Genomic DNA, 22552 nt, shown 5'->3' with positions numbered 1-22552 from the left:
CTGTGTTAAACACCGCCATTCATTATAGAGTGAATGAGTGTAGTCGTATTAAAGGTGGGGGTAGGATCTACATGTAGCTCACCTGAGGTGCTTGGGTCGAAGGATCCATTCTCTCATTGAGGTTTTCCCATCCCAACCAATGCCCCATGACTACAACTGTGGTATGTGCCAATTTGTCATTGGGGAAAAGTGCATATAAAAGATCTCTTGCTGCTAATGGAAAAATGTCAGAATTATTATTAAATCATTTGACATCCAATAGCTGATAATTAATAAATCAATGTGCTCTAGTGATGATGTAAAACAAAACAAACTTTAACTTTCCATTGTAATGATACGGGTAGGACCTGAAACATGAGTTGTGATACGATGTTTATCATAATATGTGTCTTGTAATACGATACGTATTGGGATACTTATTGGCACTGATCCTTTTTATTAGACAATGTAAATATTTTTGGCAATTATGTCTTTTTTATAATGCTTGGCCGGTTAACATAGACTTACGAGTCGTTTCAGCGATATCACAGACTCCTTACAAATTACTATCAAATTGTATAGATTAAATCTTTTTTGATACAGGTTTGAAGGCAACTTATGGAACAGCCATGGTAAATTAAGTACAGTCTTCTACCTTTAGTCTCTACTGCATTGTCGACTACTTCAGTATCAGTGCAAGTGAAGATGCATACCTTGGTTGTTCTAGCATTTTGTCTTCACCCCTGTATAAAAAATGAAATTTAATTTATTAAGAAACTTTTTTATTTACAAATTTTTGTTTTCTTAAAATGTTATTTGAGTTGATATGGTTTTAAAACTTAATGATATGATTTTATATGAATTTTAACTCTATTCATTATAGAGTTACATGCCAATTCAGACTATAATGGGTTCTGTTTAAATTTTTACAAAATGTTGACATATGACAGTCTTACATGCCAAAGACCGTCTGTGCTAATTCCTGGTGTGCATGGAATTGCCGATCTGACATAACAATCAGCGCTGATTGACTGTCATGCAGAAGGAAATAGACTTGGTGGTACTTCGTGCATGTAGGCATGCATACACACATATACACACGGTCATGGCAGATATAGTTTATTTAATTTAGTAGATCACTTTATACAATTTTGTGATTGTACATTAATAAATTCACAAATAATGACAAACAGTTGTTAGATGAAAAATATGATCTTGATTTATTTCAGAAACCCAGGATGCAAAACGAATTGAGCCCCCAGAACCTAAAGCACCTGATGATGCTGAAGAAAAGGTCTGAATAAATGTCTTTAGTTCACTTTGAGATTAACACATTGAAAAGCATTACCGTATTTGACCGGAAATAAGCCCATGTCTTTGAATAAGCCCACCTCGTTTTGATAGCATTTAAGAAATTAGGCCCTCATTCGTAAATAAGCCCACCCCCAACTTTGTCACCTTATAAATAACATGAAATTGCAAGTTTGCTCAAAGTTCATTTAAAAGGTCATACCTCCTGCAGATAATTAAACACAAATGTAACACAATATTTTACCACCAGTGAGATTTAGCAGTCTAACAATAACAGTGTGTAACATTGTTTTCAATTTCATGCCTGCAGTATTTCTCTGAAGTATCCAAGCCAAGTATGAACTAAAAACCAGTGTCTATTTTTACCACCACACTGGGTCGCAGTTAATGCTAATTAAGCAAATACCTTATTCTGATTAGCTAAGAACAATGACCTTTGACAATTCTTTGTAGTGTAAGCTAGCTGCCTGTGTCAGAAACGTGTGTATAGGCTATTGAGTTTGTTGTTAATTGCTGTTGTTTTAAGTCTTCTCAGCATTAAATTTTGGATGTAAATAAACAGCACTGGTAAGTAATTGTAACATAGAAGGTGTGTTTCTGATAATTAGATACTAATAAAAAAAACACCAATTTAATTAATAAACAATTATTATTTATTAATAACAAATGGAACACTAATTAATAGATGTGCTACTGAACGTTTTTTGTTTTCTTCCTAGTTCATTTAAATATTGTTATTTATTTTAATTATTATTATTAAAAAAAATTTCAACAAAACTGGCCCCTTGTCTGGGAATAAGCCCACCCCATGCCAAGCTCACAATGAGTTGTCTTGGCCCCCTGGGCTTATTTCCGGTCAAATACGGTAATTCCCACAATATTAATGCACATGTTAAAAAAATACATTTATACCGTCTATCTTCACCTGTCTGTCATCAGAATATTATTTTATAAATTAGGGAGATCTTACAAGGGGGTGGGAAAATTAAACCAAAACATATTACCATTTTGAGGACAAATGTAAACCACCTGTTGCCCATGTTCATTCTGAAATCTGGTAACTGGCATTAATCATTGTTCAAACAAATATGTAGCCTCTAGAACCTAAAGAAGTCATGTCCATGATAGCTTGAGACCATAATTAAGTACACTGTTTTTCCATATAGCCCCAGTGACTTAGCAGTTTCATTAATCTCACTAGGCCATTGGCATTGTACAAGAAACTACTTGCCTGCATGGGCTTGTTTTTTTTTGCTATCTTGATGTAAACAATCCCATGTGGGCAAACAGAGCGAATGACACCTATTTCTATGAATTGTGCCTGACCTCCTGGTGCTGTGGTAGTAAGAATGCCAATGTGAACAAAGTGAACACACCCACAAACTACATCCTCTTCCCAGTTCACTCAGTTAACAATTCAAAATACAAAGCAGCTCCCCAGCCAAGAATTACATCACAAGAAACTACATTTCCTCTCATACATTTCTACTTTTTTGTCACTGCTACATTATACACTGTACAGCATGGTTTTGTACACATACAGCTTTATTTAACATCAGATCACTATAATATCCAGTGTGTTTAACTGAAAGATGGAATTCAACTTGAAAGCTTCAGCTACTAAGAATGTAAAGAAGGTTAATGCTGCTGGAGCAACTAAACTGATTTTCAGGTCAAAAATGCGTTCTCACTGTTAGAGAGCAGTCTAAACTGTTTGTAGTGAAAATTGATTAATATTCACAAAGATGATTACGGTAAGCCACATACTAGACTACAGTAATCACTTTCGTGAATATTAATCAGTCCTTCTTTACATTAGTAGTAGCTGATGCTTTCAAGTTGAATTCCATCTTTCAGTTTGACACTGGATATTGTAGTGATCTGATGTTAAATAAAGCTGTATGTGCACAAAACCCTGCTGTACAGTGTATAAGGTAGCAGTGAAACAGTCTTCATCATCTACTAAGGACATATTCCTGTTTGGTGCTGTGAGATTGGATTGAAAAACTCATTTTTTTTTAGTGCCACCTGAAAATTATTTCTGTCCTTGTTCTGTGACAAAAATTAAAAAATAGCCACATTTTTCAAGACTGCAAAGTTTTTTATTTTGTTTTTGTTTAAGGTTATTTTCATTTCTGAGTGATTATGTAATTTATCTATATTATCAATAAATAAGTATTTTAGGTTAATATCTTCTTTAATGATCTTGTTTTGAAGATAAAGTCTGGCAGTGAACAGAAGGAGAAGCCTGATCCAAAACAGGAGATCCATGACAAACCAAAAGAGCCTGACCCAAAACATAATGAGCACAAAAATGATGAGAAAGAAACTATTGTTGACAAAGAGAAGGAAACTTTGAATGTGGACAAGGAAAAAGAGAAATCTGTCAAGGAAAAAGAGAAATCTGTCGATGAAAAGGAGAAACCTGCTGATGGAAAAGAGAAAGCTGTTGACATAGGGAAGCATGAAGGAGACAAGGAGAAGGCTTCAGAGAAGCATGAGGACGTGGAGAAGGTGGCCAAGAATGAGAAGCTGTTGGCTGACTTGGTCGAGCAGCAGAAGGAGGTGATCAAGCAGCAGAAGGAGCTGCTGCAGGAGCTCAAGGAGCACAAGGATAAGGAACACAATGTTCCTAAAAGAGAGGTGAGTGCATGAAAAGGTTTGGTGATTCTTAAACCTTCTGCCCTACTTAGTAAGACAGTGTCTTGACCCATTCCCCCTTTGATTTAAGATCCTTTCAACTCCATCCCAGGTAAAGAATCCCCACATTAGGATCTGAAAGGCATAGATAAATACAATGCTAATGAAAACAAGTTCATCTTATTCATTGAGAGATCATGGGTGGGTTAGAAATATTGTAACTATTCTAGGCCCCGTTTTATGTGCATAACTATTCTTAGACAGTTATACAGGGCACAGTATTTTACGAGAACCGGTGTTCTGTTTGCAAGTCGGTTATGCAACTTTAAAATCATGAGAACCACCAGTCAGTTATGTGGTGAACAATTACATTCTAAAATTAAAAGCACCTGGTAAGTACTATATATCCGTAATGAAAGAGAAAATCAGTTTATGTTTTTGAACCACCAATGTACCACAGAACCGTAGTTCAAGTGTTTTAGGATTAGGTAGGCCTAACTCGTTGGTTATGAGAACTATATTCACATAACCGAACAACCGGTTACCTAAGTAAAACTCATGTGAATTAACTTCCAAGATTTTGAAATATTGTCCACTGGTTACAGTGATCTTAGCACTAAGATAATTTCGTAAAACGGGGTCCTGTTCATTTGGAAGTTAATCTTGTTGATGACATACAACTGTGTTATTCAGTATTAGTATCATCATCATCCAGCCAGATAGATTTAATGTACATTACAAATGAAACAAAATTAATTTTATTTAATGTATTTATTTCTAGGATCAGCAGAAAATATTACCACCTGATCAAGGACAGCCAAATGAAATTCAGGGTCATTTGCTCCAGGGGCAAGTGGGACAGCAAAACAGTTTACCACAACGTGAAGGGCAGCAAGGTTTACTACAAGGTCAACTTCAAGGTTTACCTCAAGGGCAAGGACACCAACAAGCTGTACAGCAGGGGAACGCCCAGCAAGATTTACCTCTGAGGCAACAACAGATGATACCACAAAGACAACAGCAGATTCTACCACAGGGCCAAGGACAACAGGTCCTACCACAGGGCCATGGACAACAGGTTGTACCACAGGGCCAAGGACAGCAGGTTGTAGCACAGGGCCAAGGACAACAAGGCCAAGGACAACAGATCATACCACAGGGCAAAGGACAACAGGTCGTACTACAAGGCCAAGGACAACCGGTCCTACCACAGGGCCAAGGACAACAGATCGTACCACAAGGCCAAGGACAACAGGTTCTACAACAAGGACAAAGACTACAACAGCAGGTTCTGCCACAGGGACAAGGACAGCAGGTTCTACCACAAGGCCAAGGACAACAGGTTCTACAACAAGGACAAAGATTACAACAGCAGGTTCTGCCACAGGGACAAGGACAACAGGCTCTGCCACAGGGACAAGGACAACAGGCTCTGCCACAGGGACAAGGACAACATGCTCTTCCACAGGGACAAGGACAGCAGGCTCTGCCACAGGGACAAGGACAGCAGGCTCTGCCACAGGGACAAAGACAACAGGCTCTGCCACAGGGACAAGGACAACAGGTTCTGCCACAGGGACAAGGACTACAACAGGCTGTGCCACAGGGACAAGGACAACAGGCTCTGCCACAGGGACAAGGACAACAGGCTCTGCCACAGGGACAAGGACAGCAGGCTCTGCCACAGGGACAAGGACAACAGAATATGCCACAGGGACAAGGACAACAGAATATGCCACAAAAACAGGAGCAGTGGCAGGCTATGCAAGGTCAGAATGGAGCTGTAGGTCATCTTTCCAATCTTGGCGTTATAAAGGTCAACCAGCCTTTCAGAGATCAGCAACACAATTCCCCTGTTGCACCAGCTGATGATTCCAAGGTGAAACGACAGAAACGAGACATTACTGATCTTCTGACCAGTCTGAACATACAGGCAGACAAAAAGGATGTTCTCGGTGAGGAAAACAAACAGATTCTAAGCCGACAAAAACGCAACACAGATCAGTCTGTTAAGAAGATTCAGATCAATAAGGAACAGATTGCTAGTAATGATGTTAATGTTAAAGCAAAACAGACTGAGCATGATACAAACGAGGTACTCGGTAACCAATACAGTGTTAAGGCACCAGAAATCCAGAATGAAAAGGACAGTGATAAGAAGACTCAAATCAAAGGTGAAAAGGCAGAGGTAAAAGATGGTGATAAAAAACAAAAGATTGAGATGAAGAGGAAACTAAAAAGTATTGCAGCTGTGAATCAGTTGACTGGTGATAAACTTGGTGTTGAATCACATGTGGAGAAAATCGTAACTGATGATCTGAGTCACCGCATGGCAGCATTTCAAATGTCGAGGCGGAGGTGACAGAACACTGTGTCTCAGATGGATTTGAACAGAAAATAATGACATTTATTAAGTACTCTGCAATTTTTTGGATGTTTTTAGTATTTAAAATAGACAATCTAGTTTTTGTCTCACCTTTAAGAAGTATTATGTCTTTGATGAAGGCGGCGGCGCCAACTTGTGCATTGAAGGTTTCGCATTTAGATAAATTCTTCACAAACTATAAAACCTAGGTCAGTGCAACTTGGTTTATAGTTGCACCTCTGCATGTTTATCACAGGGCACAGAAAAGGTTATTTGGTAGGCGAGACATTTCTTCTACAGAATTCTTGTTTTCTTTCTGTTGGCTGCTGTCTCTAATTTAGGTGATCATGTAAAATGCAATACTTTTTATATCATATCAATATTCAAAGGCGGGTCATTTCTAAACTTTTAGTGGTGTTACATTGTCTAGTAAATTAGTTTCTTCTGTAATGTGATTGGTTAATTATACTGTTTTGCAGACATCAAATCAACAATAATACCTGCAAATCTAGTGATGTCATTAGAAAGTGGGATAGGCCTTGAGTTAACTGTTCAGTTAACAGTGTCAAGGAGTACTAGACATTCAATTGATTTTATGAAAAACGCTTAGTTTACAGTGGACATAACCATGTTGAGTTTTTAGATTTATGGATGTTATTGTTTATTTGATGCCTTCATATATGTTTCATTGGGGGATGCAGTGGGGTCAGAGGGGTCCTGTCCATATGAAGTGCCCTTTTCAATTACTTTTCTTTAAAATTCATCATCCACAATATACAACACTAACTTGAATTAAAACGCGTCTCTTTATTTCGCAATGTTCTGGAGTGCATGGCCACGAACCTCCTACAGAAGTTACACCTTTTGGGACCTTGGCTTGTTTGTCTTCCTCAAACTGAACTTGCCCCATTTTAGAATTGTGTGACACCCACCCATGGATCCAACCCAGACACTCACAAATCTGAAAACTCTATTATGGTCATCTCCTAAGAATTAAAAATGGTGACAAGACATACTATGTAGGACCAAGATATTTGAACATCCATATGACAACCAAAATGCACACGTTTACATTGTAGAAAGTTTGTGTTTTATTTCACTTTGACAAAGGATGTTATGTGATGGAGATGGAAACAATGCACTCACTCTAGGCTGCAATCAGTACTGTGATCCTGCAAGTGGTTCATCATCATAGAACTTTTTCAATGCCATAGTATATTTTCAAGTAAAATTATAAAGATGTAAGTATGATTGTACGTGTACATTATAGAGAATATTTCATGTTTTTTTTCTATCAAATATAAATTATATCTCACAGAGTGAAGTCGTCATGAGATTTTCTGTTTATTAAATTACTTTCATCATTTTAACTTTATCTCAATTTTTATTTTTTTTAATTTAAAAGAGTAATTTATAGGGTATCAATATATGGTAGGTAATATTTTAATCTTAAGTTAAGGGAACAATTAATCATTCCTGTTAATTTTGTTTCATGTTGTGGTTTGGCATACCATAATAAGTTGCTTTATTTCATTCATCATCAGCCATTATTCATTGAATTACAAGGCAAAGTAGTTTACTGATTTGATGTATATATAATTAAATTTCCATTACATTCATTACACTATAACGTCATCCCAATGTGAGTTTGTTCATTTCTCAATGAATGTAAAAATTACATGAGTTTGTTCAGTTCTCAATGAATGTAAAAATTACATGAGTTTGTTCATTTCTCTTGAATGTAAAAATTACATCAGGGAACGTGATATCTGTTGACATCGTGTTATATTAGTAATATGTCTTATTGAGCATTTATTGTTTTTAACCAAAAATATAATTCAAAATGTGAACTTTTAGTGAATAACACTAAACATTAGTAAGTATGTTTCAAATTTAATTATAAGTATTGTCTTTTATTTCTTTTACGTTCGTTGGGGTATGAACAAAAAATAATAATCCACAAACTTATGTGAGAACAGGTTCGCCAATTCACAGTTTGTGGATATATTTTTTGGTTCATACCCTGAACATAAAAGAAATAACAGACAGTTCTTAAGTATTACCATTCATACAAATTCCAGCTCCACAGAAGAGTGTCTTTTACAAATGATCTAGGAGGGAAACTCGATTTGAACAAATAATTTGAAAAAGACTTACACTAGTGAGATGAACATTTGTAATTAATTTAACCATGTTGGTAGATAATGTTCTTGACCCATTCTCTTCTGCCACAGTGAAGTTCATTCCTTTATTTTTGATACTGTCATCAACTGCATGAATTTGTACAGCATATAGGTAATGATCTGTATGGATTATTACTGGAACTACATAGACCATTAATACTTTGGGTTCATTGGCTACTTCAGTTCAGTTTATTGTCATCTTTATATCCAGTTATGGTTCAGACCACACGTGCCTACTGCCTAGTGTTTTGTTTGTCCACAGTGAAGTTAGATGGAGATACCAAACCAAGACCTACCTGCTTTAAAGCTGATGGCTTATGTGTAAACAGAACAGGTCAAATTTACATATTTGGTAATTACATACGTTTACAATGCTTAAACACCAGTGTTTAAGAAAAACTGGCTTCATAAATTCAGCCCAAGTAATGAAATTTTAGGTGTAATAGGTTTGGTGCTCATTGTTTGAATCCATTGTCATATGGATAATTATTTAGTTTCACCGTTGTTGACGTGCACTAAATTTACTTTGTCTATAAGTGACAAGTTGAAAATGGAATTTATTGTGTGCTGTTCAGACCATTTTGGACCAATTGCTCTAAATTCCTTATACATTACTGTATTGTATAGAATATTGCTTTCATTGTGTACATCTTCAATTTATTTTGCAATAAATGTATATACTGGTAAGATATGATGACTAGATAAATTTCTATATTTTTGGTAACTGATCACAAATATAGTTTTTGGGGATGGAATTGCTTTTATACTAAAGTACTAATCAAAATTATACCCAGGAGATTTTCCAGTCTTATGTATTATTTATGAAAATGTCTGGAATAAAAACCATAAAAATGTGTCAGTATTATCATGAACTGTTATGGTATTCAAACAACCGGTACCGAAAATGACAATAAATGACCTGTTATAGATAGAAATATGAGATTTATTTACAATTATACTGCAAAACATATGTAATATGAAACAGACTATAACACCAAGTTTGATATTGAACACACCTGAGACCACCTCTCTGCTTAGCTTGGTACTTGTGATTTCACCTGTCAAGTGTAATCAATATAAACCCTGGGTGTTATAGTCTGTTCCAAATTACATATGTTTTGCAGTAAAATTGTAAATAAATCTCATATTTCTATCTATAACAGGTCATTTATTGTCATTTTTTTTCTATCGATTTGTTTGAATACGACAGGTCATGATAATACTGACACATTTTTATGGTTTTTATTCCAGGGATTTTCATAACCAATATATAAGACTGAAAAATCACCTGGGTATAATTTTGATTAATACTTTAGTTATGATCTTGCAGCAAAGAAATCTTAATGTTATTTGTTATTGTAATTCCAGTGGAAGGTTTTGATTTTGAAAAATGTTTTGAAGACAATTTTTGTTTGAAAAATAAGAAATAAAGTGTTGTTATTTAAGAACTATTTTGTTTTGGTGTATAAATATTGTAGGTGACGAGGCATTCAACATGTATGTGAATATACAACTGAAAAACGGCAAATTTGTTAAATTAAAATATAATGTCATTTATTTTTAAAATGTATCATCTTTAAAAATGATGCCCTAAATATAGGATGGTCTGACACATGTATTTACAGATTATTATTCACAAATATTTATCACACAAGGTGTTCCATACAGAACATTAGCAAAACAACTTTAAACTGCCGTATTGTTCTGCTCAGAATCTTGGATCCATGCACCCCTAACTATACTTTTATCACTCAAATTCCATTATTGGTTGTGGAGTTTTTTGGGGTTTTTTTTAATTTTTCATGACATTTTTATGATGTACAAAGACTTTTCTGTGATGATTAACTGGATCTCATAATACATGTATTACCTGGAAACTCGACACATTATATTTATGGTTATATGGTGTCGGACATATGGAAAGAAAGAAAGAAGTGTTTTATTTAACGATGCACTCAACACATTTTATTTACGGTTATATGGGGTCAGACATATGGTTAAGGACCACACAGATTTTTTTTAGAGGAAACCCGCTGTCGCCACATAGGCTACTCTTTTACAACAGGCAGCAAGGGATCTTTTATTTGCGCTTCCCACAGGCAGGATAGCACAAACCATGGCCTTAGTTGAACCAGTTATGGATCACTGGTCGGTGCAAGTGGTTTACACCTACCCATTGAGCCTTGCGGAGCACTCACTCAGGGTTTGGAGTCGGTATCTGGATTAAAAATTCCATGCCTCAACTGGGATCCGAACCCAGTACCTACCAGCCTGTAGACCGATGGCCTGCCACAATGCTACTGAGGCCGGTCGGACATATGGTTAAGAAACACACAGATTTCGACCAACAATTTTTATACACTGGCCAGCATGGTACTGTATACACAATGTTATAAAATGGACTTGGAGTGTGTGTGATAAAGGTGCAGTCTCAATGTTGTGTTATTTTTTGCTAATAGTACATATATTTGTGATAAACAACTGCAAATTAATCCCACACACGATCCTTGCATAAATTAACTCAAGAATATAAAAACTGTAAGTGTTTCCACTTGACATAAACAGTGGTTTTCTGGAGAATACTTGTTAAAAAAAAATATGAAGTACATAAAAAATATAAAAATAATAGCCAGTTCTTTGTCAATATAAGATCCAATTCAAACTGTGATGCCACCAGTATTGGAGTTTGCAGTTCTGTAATATAAGTTTATAAAATAGTAGTACTAGTAAATAAAAATTATTTGGACGTAATGTTTTGTGAGTTTGTAATATATTATCTTTACTTTTCACAAGAACATTGAATAAACATTTTTGTGTTATGATTATGCAGCTTTGAGACTGTCTGTTTAAGAATGCTGTTCTGTCTCACTAACCATTAACTTTATTTTACTGTATATTGTTGATGTAATAACAACTGTATTTCACTTTTGGGCTTTATATTATAAGTTGTATATGAATATTTTATGTTTGTGGTTTTTCTTTTAAATCAAAAAAAATATTTCAAGGCTGCTGCTTGACAGTCAGTATTTTTAATGATTAGACAACCTGTTGTTTGGTTTAACTCTGCTTCGGTTTTACTGTTAGCTAATAACAACCAACAGTAATCGGTAAAATAGACATGCCATTATATATTAAGGGGTAGACTAATTGAAATGTTTTGTAAATGCAGTGAAACAACTGGTGTAACAAAGGTCGTGGTATATATTACCCTGTCTGTGGGATGGTGCATATAAAAGATCACTTGCTGCTAATCGAAAAAGAGTAGCCCATGAACAACTGGTTTCCTCTCTCAGTATCTGTGTGGTCCTTTACCATATGTCTGATGCCATATAACTGTAAATAAAATGTGTTGAGTGCATCGTTAAATAAAACAATTCTTACAATTCTTTAGTAATGGTGTGGTCCTAATACAGAATTGCCATTATTAAAAATGGTAATTGTTTTAGTAAATATTGACTGTGTATTTTATGTTTCACACTCCTTCCCAGTTGCCGTCAACAATGTCTCAACTGAAGAAATTAAAAGGTGATGACAGGGTATTGACATTTACATTGAACTACAAGAATAATCAAGTGTCAAGCCTACTTCAGTTATTTGTGAGTTGGAGCCCATTATTTTTCTTAATTATTACAAAACGGATATTAACAACTTTTTGAACAAATGAAACCCTCCCTGACGTTTCAGGGCGTCCACAGCCAGTACAAACATGTCTTAATACTAGAATATTTTTACTCTAAAATATTAAGAAAGTTTTCCAGTCTTTATAGAGGGGTGGGTGATCTTAGAGCGGGGGTGCTCATTAGGTGGAGTTTCAATGTACCAACATCACAGCAGTGTGATTAAAGCTTGACAAGTACATTAGACCAGAAATATCAGCAATTGGGTTGAGGGGAAATCTTCAGAGCTGGGATTCGGTACTCAATGATCTCTCAATTTCCGATGTACGACACAATACCAAGACACAATACCAAGACGGTAAGAAATGAATGACACTGTGAGACATTTCTGACCATTTGGAGTGTTATTATTTTGACACTTGGTCTATAGAGAAGACTGCTACTTCCACACAGGCTATGTGAAAAGATCTTTGATCAGCACGTTCCAGTTTCACCTCTGCCAACATTGTAATGTCAAAGATTTCCTGAGAGTATCCCATACCAACAGACTTCATACCTGTCACGCATATGGCGCGAGTCTCACACAGTTGTAAGAAAGATCATGCTCACACAATGCTACTACAATCTCACTTTTTAAAAATAAAACTATTTTATAATAGTGATTTGTATTTTAGAGCTGAATGGAATTATGTGCTGGGTCTCTGTATTAGTACCTACTAATAGTAATACAGCATATGAAGCCTGCCCTCTGTTCTGTACCAACAACCACTACAGATAACCGACTTGTATGGTTTAACATTAAGTGCAATAATTACTAAAACCTGCACTCACTCGATTTTTAGATATCTCCATTTTGGGCTTCAACAAACAAACAAAAACCCTGTTTTACCCAGGGCAATGGCCCCATGGATCCCTTGATCAGGTCTTGGGACCAGGACCCGACCAAGAGCATGCAGTCCTTGGCCCGACTTCTAATTTTCTCACGCCTAAGCATTGCCACAGGTTGACGGCTCTGAGACTTGTTGGTTTAGCATACATGTTGATGAAAATGTCAATCCTGGAAAGCAAAAGAAATTGTATACATCATTCTTCAAACCGGATTTCTTCACTCGTACTGGACAACACTGAAGATGGGATTTAAAATTTTTTGTCGCAGCTGGTCTTCTTTTGCATTAAAAGTTTGTTTTGTTTAACAATACCACTAGAGCACATTGCTTTATTAATAATCAGCTAATGGATGTCAAACATTTGATAATTCAGACATATAGTCTTAGAGGAAACCCACTACACTGTTCTATTAGTAGCAAGGGATCCGTTATATGCACCATCCCACAGACAGGATAGCACATACCACAGCCTTTAATATACCAGTCATGATGCACTGGCTGGGATGAGAAATGGCCCAATTAAATTAGATTTATTCAGTAATCTCATAAAAATCACACCAACTCACTTTAAATGTTTTTAGTCTCCTATCGGGTCCAATCGGACGGGACTCCCTCGTCTGTCCCACATAACTTTTCTGGATATTGTTCCCCCACAATGCCTTTAAATACTGAGCTGCAATTTTGTGTGTAGCTTTATCATGTACCGTTACAGAACATATTTTACATAGTTATAGCCCTTGAATTTAGGAGATATGAAAATTTGTTTGGCCTGGTAGGGATACATATATTGCTTTAGCAGTACTTCCAGAATGCTTGGGTTTTTAAAAAAAAACTATTTCACTACTATAATGGTTGGTGGGTTGCAACAAACATGTTTTTTGTGTGTTGTTGTTTGTGGGGTTTTTTTTTTTTTTGGGGGGGGGGGGGGGGTAAGGAGTTACTGGAGAGCTGATTATATATTTATTTACATGATGCAATTCAATGGGGTTTATATGTCAATATTTGTTGAATAAATTTTTTTATTGGTCCTTGTTCTTTTTTCTTGTTATATGCACTTCCTGTCAGAAAGTTTTTTTTTTTTAACGACACCACTAGAGCACATTGCTTTGTTAATCATTGGCTACTGGATGTCAAACATTTGGTAATTTTGCAGTCTTAGAGAGGAAACCCACTAAATTTTCCATTAGTAGCAAGGATCTTTTATATGCACCATCCCACAGACAGGACAGCACATACCACAGCCTTTGATATACCAGTCATGGTGCACTAGCCTGATATATGGTCATTCTAGGATTGATCTCCTTCAGTGGGCCCATTGGGCCACTTCTCGTTCCAGCCAGTGCATGTCGACTGGTATATCAAAGGCTATCATGTCTGTGGGATGGTGCATAAAAAAGATCCCCTCGCTACTAATGAAAAACAAATGTAGTGGGTTTCCTCTCTAACACTATATGTAAAAATTACCAAATGTTTGACATCCAATTGCCGATGACTAATAAATCAATGTGCTCTAGTGGTGTCATTAAACAAAACAAACTTTACTTTCCTGTCAGAAAATAATTTAAGGGTACATAATAAAAACAAAACATATCGTAAGTGCCCATGATAGGTTCTTATATGAAATCTTCTGAACTTGGGCAATGTATTTCATTAGCAGTTCTCTTACTACAATCTTTTTTAACAATGTATCCATTAATTTCCAAGATTTTAGGGTACATAATTGTACCCTACAGCAGAAACCCTGTCCTAAGTTACACGTAAGCCCAAAACAACCGAGTGGGAGAAAGAGAAAGGTTAATTAAGAGTTGACCACAATTACTTTTTGGTCAATGCAAGTCTGAACCGAAAAAATGATGTGCAGCACTGTACGACTCCATGTAGTGGTTAATACTTACAGGAACCAAAAAATAATAGCGATCAAATCTTATAATTAAATTTATTTGCATACTTTAACAATACATAACTGAATTTATTTTGTTTAGCTTTAAACACGCCTCTAGTATTGTTTGTGTAAAAGTCATTAATATTTATGTCACGTAAAAATGCAAACGTTCATTCACCATTATTTGAATCAGGGTGATTTTTTTTAAATGTCATTTGGTAAATGATGTAATTTTGATAAGCGACGCCATTTTCTCTAGCTGCTCTGTGCATTTTTACAGAATCATTTAGTTATAGATCTATTGGAAGGAATTGTCCCATTTGTGTGTGGCACAAAAGTAGTGCGAGTCGGAGGTGGAGGGTATCGTAGGTGTGGCTTAAATTTGTTCAGTTCATCGAGATATGAACAAACAAAAGTTAAGCACCTCACAGATTGCTATAAAGTGTATAAACACAAAGAATTTAATTGTATTGCTTTAATGTTGGCATTTTAATTCTTTTCATCAAACTATATTTTAAAATGTCAGTGCTGCAGGTCCTAAAAAAAAATTTGATCAATTTCTGGAGTTTTGCATTCATCAATTTGTGTAGTGCACATTTTGATTTTTGTTGAACAAGTTCTCAAATTGCAGTAAATCTTGGAACCTAGAAATGTTTCATTGTCACTGGGTCTGTGAGATTTGCTTTCCTGAATCAAGTGAACTCTAATGGGTAAAACACACACAAGGACCACAAACCAATGTTACTCAACGTTTAATATATTGATTTACAAATCACTACTGGTACAGTCAAATGTGTCCACTAGTAAACATTTCTTGTTCACAGCAAATTCTAGTTTTTAGTTGTTCATGACAATCCCTCATTAGTGGTACTTGGCATGGCGGTGATAGGCTGAAAAAAAGAAGAGAAAACTGATGATGTTCTTTGGAAATCATTGGAAAACCCCAAAAACAATTTGGAACATAATGTTAGTTAACTTGCTAGTTTAGGCACTAATCTAAGATTGAAAAAAATATATCACAACTTGATTTCTGAGTTCTTCATTTCCAGAAGAAAGAAAGGAAGTGGGGAGACAACATGAACAGTTATTGATACGTTTTATATTTCATTGTTTTCCACATATACATGTACACTGTGCCTTTTTGTTCAGATTACTAATTGGTCATCATACTAAACGTGACTCGTAAATGTTGTTTTATTACAAAAAACATGTAAGCCAATTTATTTTGGAATAAATAACATTCTCCCTATGTGCTGAATAAAGTGCTGTTAAACAAACATTCCCTTTCCTTGGTCTACAAAATGAAAAATACCATGTCACACAAAAAACTACCGAAAATATTGTAGATTATCTAAAACAGTGGTTTCCTTAACAATGCTGGGTAAGAAAAGAAAGTAAACAACAGAAACAAAATCTACTTTCTATATACAGTGAAACCTCTGAAAACCGGAATTCTTTTAAAACACCAGTACAAAAAGAACCTCTCTAAACCAGATACCCCTTAAAACCGGACATTTTACTTGGACCTGAAGGTGTCCGGTTGAGGCGGTTTCACTGTATATATCAAAACTGCAGCCTCGTCTTTGCCTTCAAAAAGTTAGAGGTGAAAAGCATACAGATGTTACACTGATGTCATACACTTAATCTCGCGGTCACACTCAACAGATTTCCTAGTCAAAAAAAGGTTTACTGCTAATAATGTAATTATTTTTATGGGCATGTTGTTCAAGGTATGATATTTACATCTAGTGTTGAATACTTCACTTACTGTGTGCTTTGTAGGTGAGGAAGTAGAAGCCAATAGACATGCAGACACAGAACTGTGCAATTGGGGCAATGGACATTTTCTTTGGCAGCAAATACTTCTCAGCCCAACGCCAACCAGCTACAAAAAGCAAAACATCATTCTAATATCAAGACGGCTTATCTGGACAACACAAATCTATGTAACCTCTGTCCATATTACCTTTCTATTAATGATTAAAAAGCAATAATACAGTAAAGTATTCTTAATTATTAAAAAAAAGAAAGGGAGCATGATAATTAGTTTGTTACGGTAGTAGAATGACATCTATTTTTAACTGTAGGATCAAACACCTTCCAAATAATATAATGTATTCAAAGGACGTAACTCTGTTAGGTAAAAATTTACATGACATAAACAAAATTGGCATTGTGCAAATTATTTAACTTGGTACTTTTTGTAGTTTAATAGCCATTAAATGATTTAATCTATCAATAATTGTACAAATTAATCAGAATACCAAAAATGAAAGTAAATTGAGCAAAAGTGTCATTAAATAAGGTATTGGGCATGAGAGATTTACATGAAAGTCATTTGAATAAATACATAATGAATAATAGAGAATAATATACAGGTGCATGATGTTACTTTCAGTCTATGAGTGAAAAAATGCTGGGTTTAATAAAACACAATCTCCATAAAATAATTCATATTTATACAATTACAAATTTGTCATTTTTGTGGTATCTGTTTTGAAAATCAGTTTGTAAATATGATAATTTAGTTTAAAGCAATGGTCCACCATCTTGGATTTCAAAGAAAATCACTTTACCTGAAGAACTTTGTTATCAGTGATGTATAAATTAACTGTGCTTCAGTAATTAGGTTGTTGACATCATGACAATTAACAAAATAATACACCTTTCAGTCGATGAAAGGATGATGAACTCTTTCACTTTCAGAATGGATGAAACTACATGTATTAGCACCAAACCAAAACCACTTTTGTCTTATGAGCACATAAAAGTGAATTATTTCCCTACCTTCTACAAGTGGAAAGCATGTCAGTTAACACTTTTTTAAAGGTCGTTATAAAGAGGCCTTTTTTAGACCAAGGGAATGAACTGACCGACTAATGGTGAATTGGGGTGCCACTAGTCTTCCTGTGTGGTTCCGATCCATATGCTATTTTCTTTATGTGGTTTTGGGGGTAGAAAGGCAGCACTTGTTCTTGCTGGTCCATTTCAGATGACACTGCACACTCTGTTTATTTTACATTTTAAAAGTTAATTTGTTATACATAGTTATTAAGATTTATTGATATTATATAGGATGAACAAATTTGACTTTACTATCAGTTTGTTCTATCCAGTAGTTTGTTCTAAGCATGTTCATTCTAAGTGTATTTTACTGTGCGTATAATTGGTTATTCTAATTCAATCTGCATATAACGCGAAAACCAGCTTTAACATGTCGGAAATTTGGGGATTCCCCAAGAGCCTATTTACAAATTCATATGCTACTTCTCAATGTTTTGTCGCTTGTACATACTTTGAAAATTTCACTGTGTTCCTTTAAATTTTATGACGTAAAGGCTATTTATAAACCTGGGTTCGCACACCTTTTTCAAATTCATTTTCCTTGACCCAAATAACACAATTCCATGATTATCGTTTAATTTTAGTAATGAACTTGTACATCATGTACATGCAGATATTTTATTAAAACAGTAATATCACTGTTAAAATCAATTTACGCCCAAAACACACCAACGCTGGGTCTTGTTCTGGCAAAGACACCATGTATTTTGATGTCTGAATCTGTAACTCTTGTGTATTTTCAATATATATTAACCACACTCATATCTTTAGATAGTTTCTTCTGTAAACACCAACAATAATTATCAGCATCCTACTTTGATTGATATATATCATTCCTGTTCTTTAATAAGAAAAATAAATTAAAATACTGCTAGCACACCCTGCAGCTGCCAGTGTGGTAATGTGACAATACAGCGTATGTTCTATGTCGTCTGTTGCCATATCTATAGTTTGCGCCAGCGACGCATTGTGCTTTGTCATTTACGATACAGTGCACGTTTCATTTCGACTGGTACCAAACTCGCCATCTCAGACCCAGCTTTGGTGTGTTTTGGGCCTTAGGCGACAAAGAACAGTTCACCATTTCTCAATTTCTCAACTGCATTATGCGTGCAATATAATGCCGTAAAAGCATTACAATACCAGTCATATGACTAATTAATTATATGCATTACACTTGAAACATAATGCTGTAATAGTAAGGAGACAAATACCAGTCAACTGATCAATTCTAACTTGTGCTTCTAGACAACGATCAGATTTACCGATTTAAGAATTATACATTTTATTTAAAAAAAATTATCTCTGGGTGTCTTTTTTTTTTCAGTGTGGAGTCAGGGATGGAGCAATATTATGATTTTCCATAACTTTTTATTGAAAATCATAGTTTTCCAGCTTTTTCAGACCTGGATTTTTAAATCTCAAATTCCATGACTTTCCAAGTTTTCTCATGATGCGTGCGAACCCTGATAAATGTGTGTTTGATGTCACCTGTGTGATGCTGACAGGAATACAGAAGTAAGTAACGGTAACTATGCCAAATTAGGAATCTCCCATATTGAGCACCCGTTGTTATAATCAGTATTCGGAATGAGTAAAATCGGTAATAATGATTGGCGTTGTCATTCACACACCCCACCTCCAATCCCCCTCTTCGATCCAAGTAAATCGGAAAAGAAAAAAAATCCACTAAAATTGGTATAATACAAGGAAAAGAACGATTTTAAAAACTAAAACTTATTACTGTGTAAAAAAAAGTATGGTAGTAGTACAACAAAACAAAATATGAGGAGAAAAACATGTATATATGCTTACATCTGGTGACAACCTGCACCGTTGTCTGTGGAGTGAACTTTCTGCGGCTGACCCATGAACCAAGCTCTCCTAATTTCACTTCGCCAAATGGAATATCCCCTGTGAAAATACAAAATAGCCATGTGTAACCTCATTGCTACATCACAAAATATGAGTGTCGTGTAGGCGAATAGCCAACAGCTACAGGGCTTCTAGAATTTTTTTTAAATCCACTAGCCATGGGATTTGTGATTTAAAATATTTACTAGCCACTATTAAACATTCACTAGCCCTCCTTTAGTTTGTTTATATACAAATCACATAAAGAGGGAGATAGAGCTTAAAAACACTAAGATTGGGGTGGGGGCAGGATATTCATATTTACAAAATAAGACTTAACTGGAACATTTGACAAAGAAAAATTCACTAGCCATCAGGTATGGCATTGAATATTACTAGCCATGGGAGTGGAGCTACCATAATCTAGAAGCCCTGAACTATTTTCGTATGCAGCATATCTATCATGTGGCATCGCCGTTAGTCAACATAATATTTACAGATCTTAAACTATAGGGTACTAGGCATGTTGATTTTTCAACATTATTTTTGGCTATGTGGACAGTTTTTAGCCTGCCTGATTAGCACTTTACATGAGCTATGGTGGACATGAGCAAATTAACTGAATGAATCAAACAATATATATTGTGTTGTTTTTTGGTTTGCATTCAACTTCCCATTAAATCATATTATAAATATAATTAAAGCCGCACACCCTAGTTCCATCCAGCGAAAATAAATTATAATTTGGTTAATCTACAAACCTGTAACACACTTAGATCACGTTTTTATCAAATGGAGTGAAAAAGCACCTTTTATATCGATAAATACCATGGGAATCCCCATGTCCCAATTGCTTGAAATAATTTTGAAAGTTAGTATTCTGATGTCACCGGTAGATGTCGCTCGAAGCACAACAATGCCTACGTCACGACACATTTCACAGAGTGCGCACAGACTTGGGGTGCGTTCTTTTCACCTCTCCTGGACATGTTCCAACTGTTCTGTCCTGGTTGTATCCCCTCTCCAGATATCGTAAGACTTAGCAAAATTATTGGTTTTAAGGGTTTGTAACGTTTTGTATTGAGACACTTACTTGTCTGAACTTTATTGTTACTGAAAATGTTCACGAATTGTGAAGAAAAATCTCACAAATGAACAACAAGCAAACGACAACAAATCGGATGTTGATTGCGCGAACTGTGCACGAGAAAACAAACCGAACAAAAAATGATAACGGTCACATGGTATACCAACGTCTGTGACGTTTACACAGGAAGATTTGCTCTAAAAATAGATTGGACCTCGCTTGCTTAACGGTTTTTTCTCGAGTGCACGCCTGTTGTTAAGAAATACAAAAAATGCATTTCGTGGTTTTACAAACATCAGGATTACCAAAAAGCACTTAAGGTGAATGGAAATGTGTATTCTAAATAATAAAATGTAAGTAAAGTGCAATTTTATTTGTGAAAAAATGGGTTTAATAGCGAAAAACAATGCCATAATGGTTAACAACTAGCTGTTATTTCTTTTAAATTCATCTGGGTGTGAACCAAAAATATTCATCCACAAATTGTGTGAATTGGCAAAGCCGTTCTCACATAATTTTACGGATGATTTTTTTTTAAATACCCAGATGAATGTAAAAGAAATAACAAACAATACTTTTAATTAAATTTAATTAAATTTGAATCATACTTGCTATTAATAACACTAAAACTTCATACTTTATTTAGATTATTTTTGGTCCATAAACAATAACGATCAATAAGACAACTTGCCCATATAAAATGACGTCATCAGATATGACATTCCCTGACGATGTAATTTTTATGTTCATTGATAAATGAACAAACTCCCGTTGCTACGTCTGGACCAATAGGATGACGTTATATTGTAATGAATGTTATGGTGCTATCAAAGTTAAAGTTTGTAAAAAAAATTAACGACACTACTAGAGCACACTGATTTATTAATCATCAGCTATTGGAAAGTGCTTAATAAAACGGTTATGTTGTATAAATTATACAGATATTAGTAACAATATAAGACTATGAAAATTAGTCTTGGTTGTTATTTTGTTTTTGTGTGTTTTTTATATAAAGATACTCTTTAAAACTCTGAAATTCTAATCTTAAGTTTATAGTGCATACAAATAATTAGCATAACAGTGTGTTTAAAAGTGTGGGAAATACAGATAACAATCAAAAGGCGTATGAGTCCGGTGTTTAGAACATCACCATGCGTGTCTGCTGAAATTGTGTCTGCTAGCGTAATTGTCTGCTAGAATCTACTCTGCAAAAAAAAACCCTACACAGTCGGACTATTTTTCCTTTAATTCAAAGTGAAGATCATTTCAAAGTGAGTATTTCTTAGTCTCCATGAGCTCGAAATAGATCACAATACTGAATACACGATTAGGGTGGGAAAACGTGATGGTAGTCATTAATTTAACCGCAATTCCATTTCGAGCAAAACTGCTCGGAACAGTTGGAAACAGCTAATAGCGTAATGCATCCACAAGATTAACTTTGACACTTGCAGTCAAAGTTGATCTTGATGAACTAATTTTTCACATGGACTGATTGGTATATTCTATTTAAGTACCGAAATTACAAAACAGAATATATTTATTCTTTATTCGCGTTTTTCACTTGTTGTCATTACCCTAACAAACTTTGGGCATCGATGATATATACACTTTTTGTTTTTATCGGTTGAATCGACGAATTATCGAATCACAAATGACCCAAGGACACGACCTTCATCATGTTCACTGAAAACGTTGAATTTAATTACACTTCGACATTCTAAACGAAGTTCCAACTCGGTCACTATTTATTCATTAGTATTACAAAGCACTCACGCTTCCCATAGTAAGTGGCTGGATTATAAGGACCGTGAATTCTTGGATTAAATTCAGGGGGATATCCTCCGAACACCATCTTGGATAACAAACCGGAAGAAACGAGTTTTCTTTTGTATCGTATTTC

The 22552-nt window shown here is 35.2% G+C and overlaps 2 protein-coding genes across 2 annotated transcripts in view; one reads left to right on the top strand and one right to left on the bottom strand.

Annotated features, from left to right (window-relative positions):
- Nucleotides 1-9923, top strand: part of LOC121379674 (putative sodium-coupled neutral amino acid transporter 10) — a 44005-nt gene extending 34082 nt beyond the window's left edge. The window contains exons 12-14 of the mRNA XM_041508324.1: nucleotides 1209-1273; nucleotides 3508-3933; nucleotides 4712-9923. Of these exons, the coding sequence (XP_041364258.1) occupies nucleotides 1209-1273; nucleotides 3508-3933; nucleotides 4712-6292 (2072 nt within the window). The 3' untranslated portion in view covers nucleotides 6293-9923. The remainder of the gene's footprint in view (nucleotides 1-1208; nucleotides 1274-3507; nucleotides 3934-4711) is intronic.
- A 5677-nt stretch (nucleotides 9924-15600) lies between these two features.
- Nucleotides 15601-22532, bottom strand: LOC121379348 (putative ATP synthase subunit f, mitochondrial). The gene is made up of 4 exons (XM_041507921.1): nucleotides 22426-22532; nucleotides 19524-19622; nucleotides 16633-16749; nucleotides 15601-15754 (listed from the first exon to the last, which is right to left on the bottom strand). Exons 1-4 carry the CDS (start codon nucleotides 22502-22504, stop codon nucleotides 15726-15728), a joined length of 324 nt encoding a protein of 107 aa, XP_041363855.1. The 5' UTR covers nucleotides 22505-22532; the 3' UTR covers nucleotides 15601-15725.
- Nucleotides 22533-22552: the final 20 nt, after the last annotated feature.

Source organism: Gigantopelta aegis, chromosome 8 (genome assembly GCF_016097555.1).
Source record: "Gigantopelta aegis isolate Gae_Host chromosome 8, Gae_host_genome, whole genome shotgun sequence".
NCBI classification, from domain to species: Eukaryota; Metazoa; Mollusca; class Gastropoda; order Neomphalida; family Peltospiridae; genus Gigantopelta; species Gigantopelta aegis.
The sequence above is the reverse complement of the archived record's forward strand: the minus strand, read 5'-3'. Positions and strand labels throughout refer to the sequence as shown.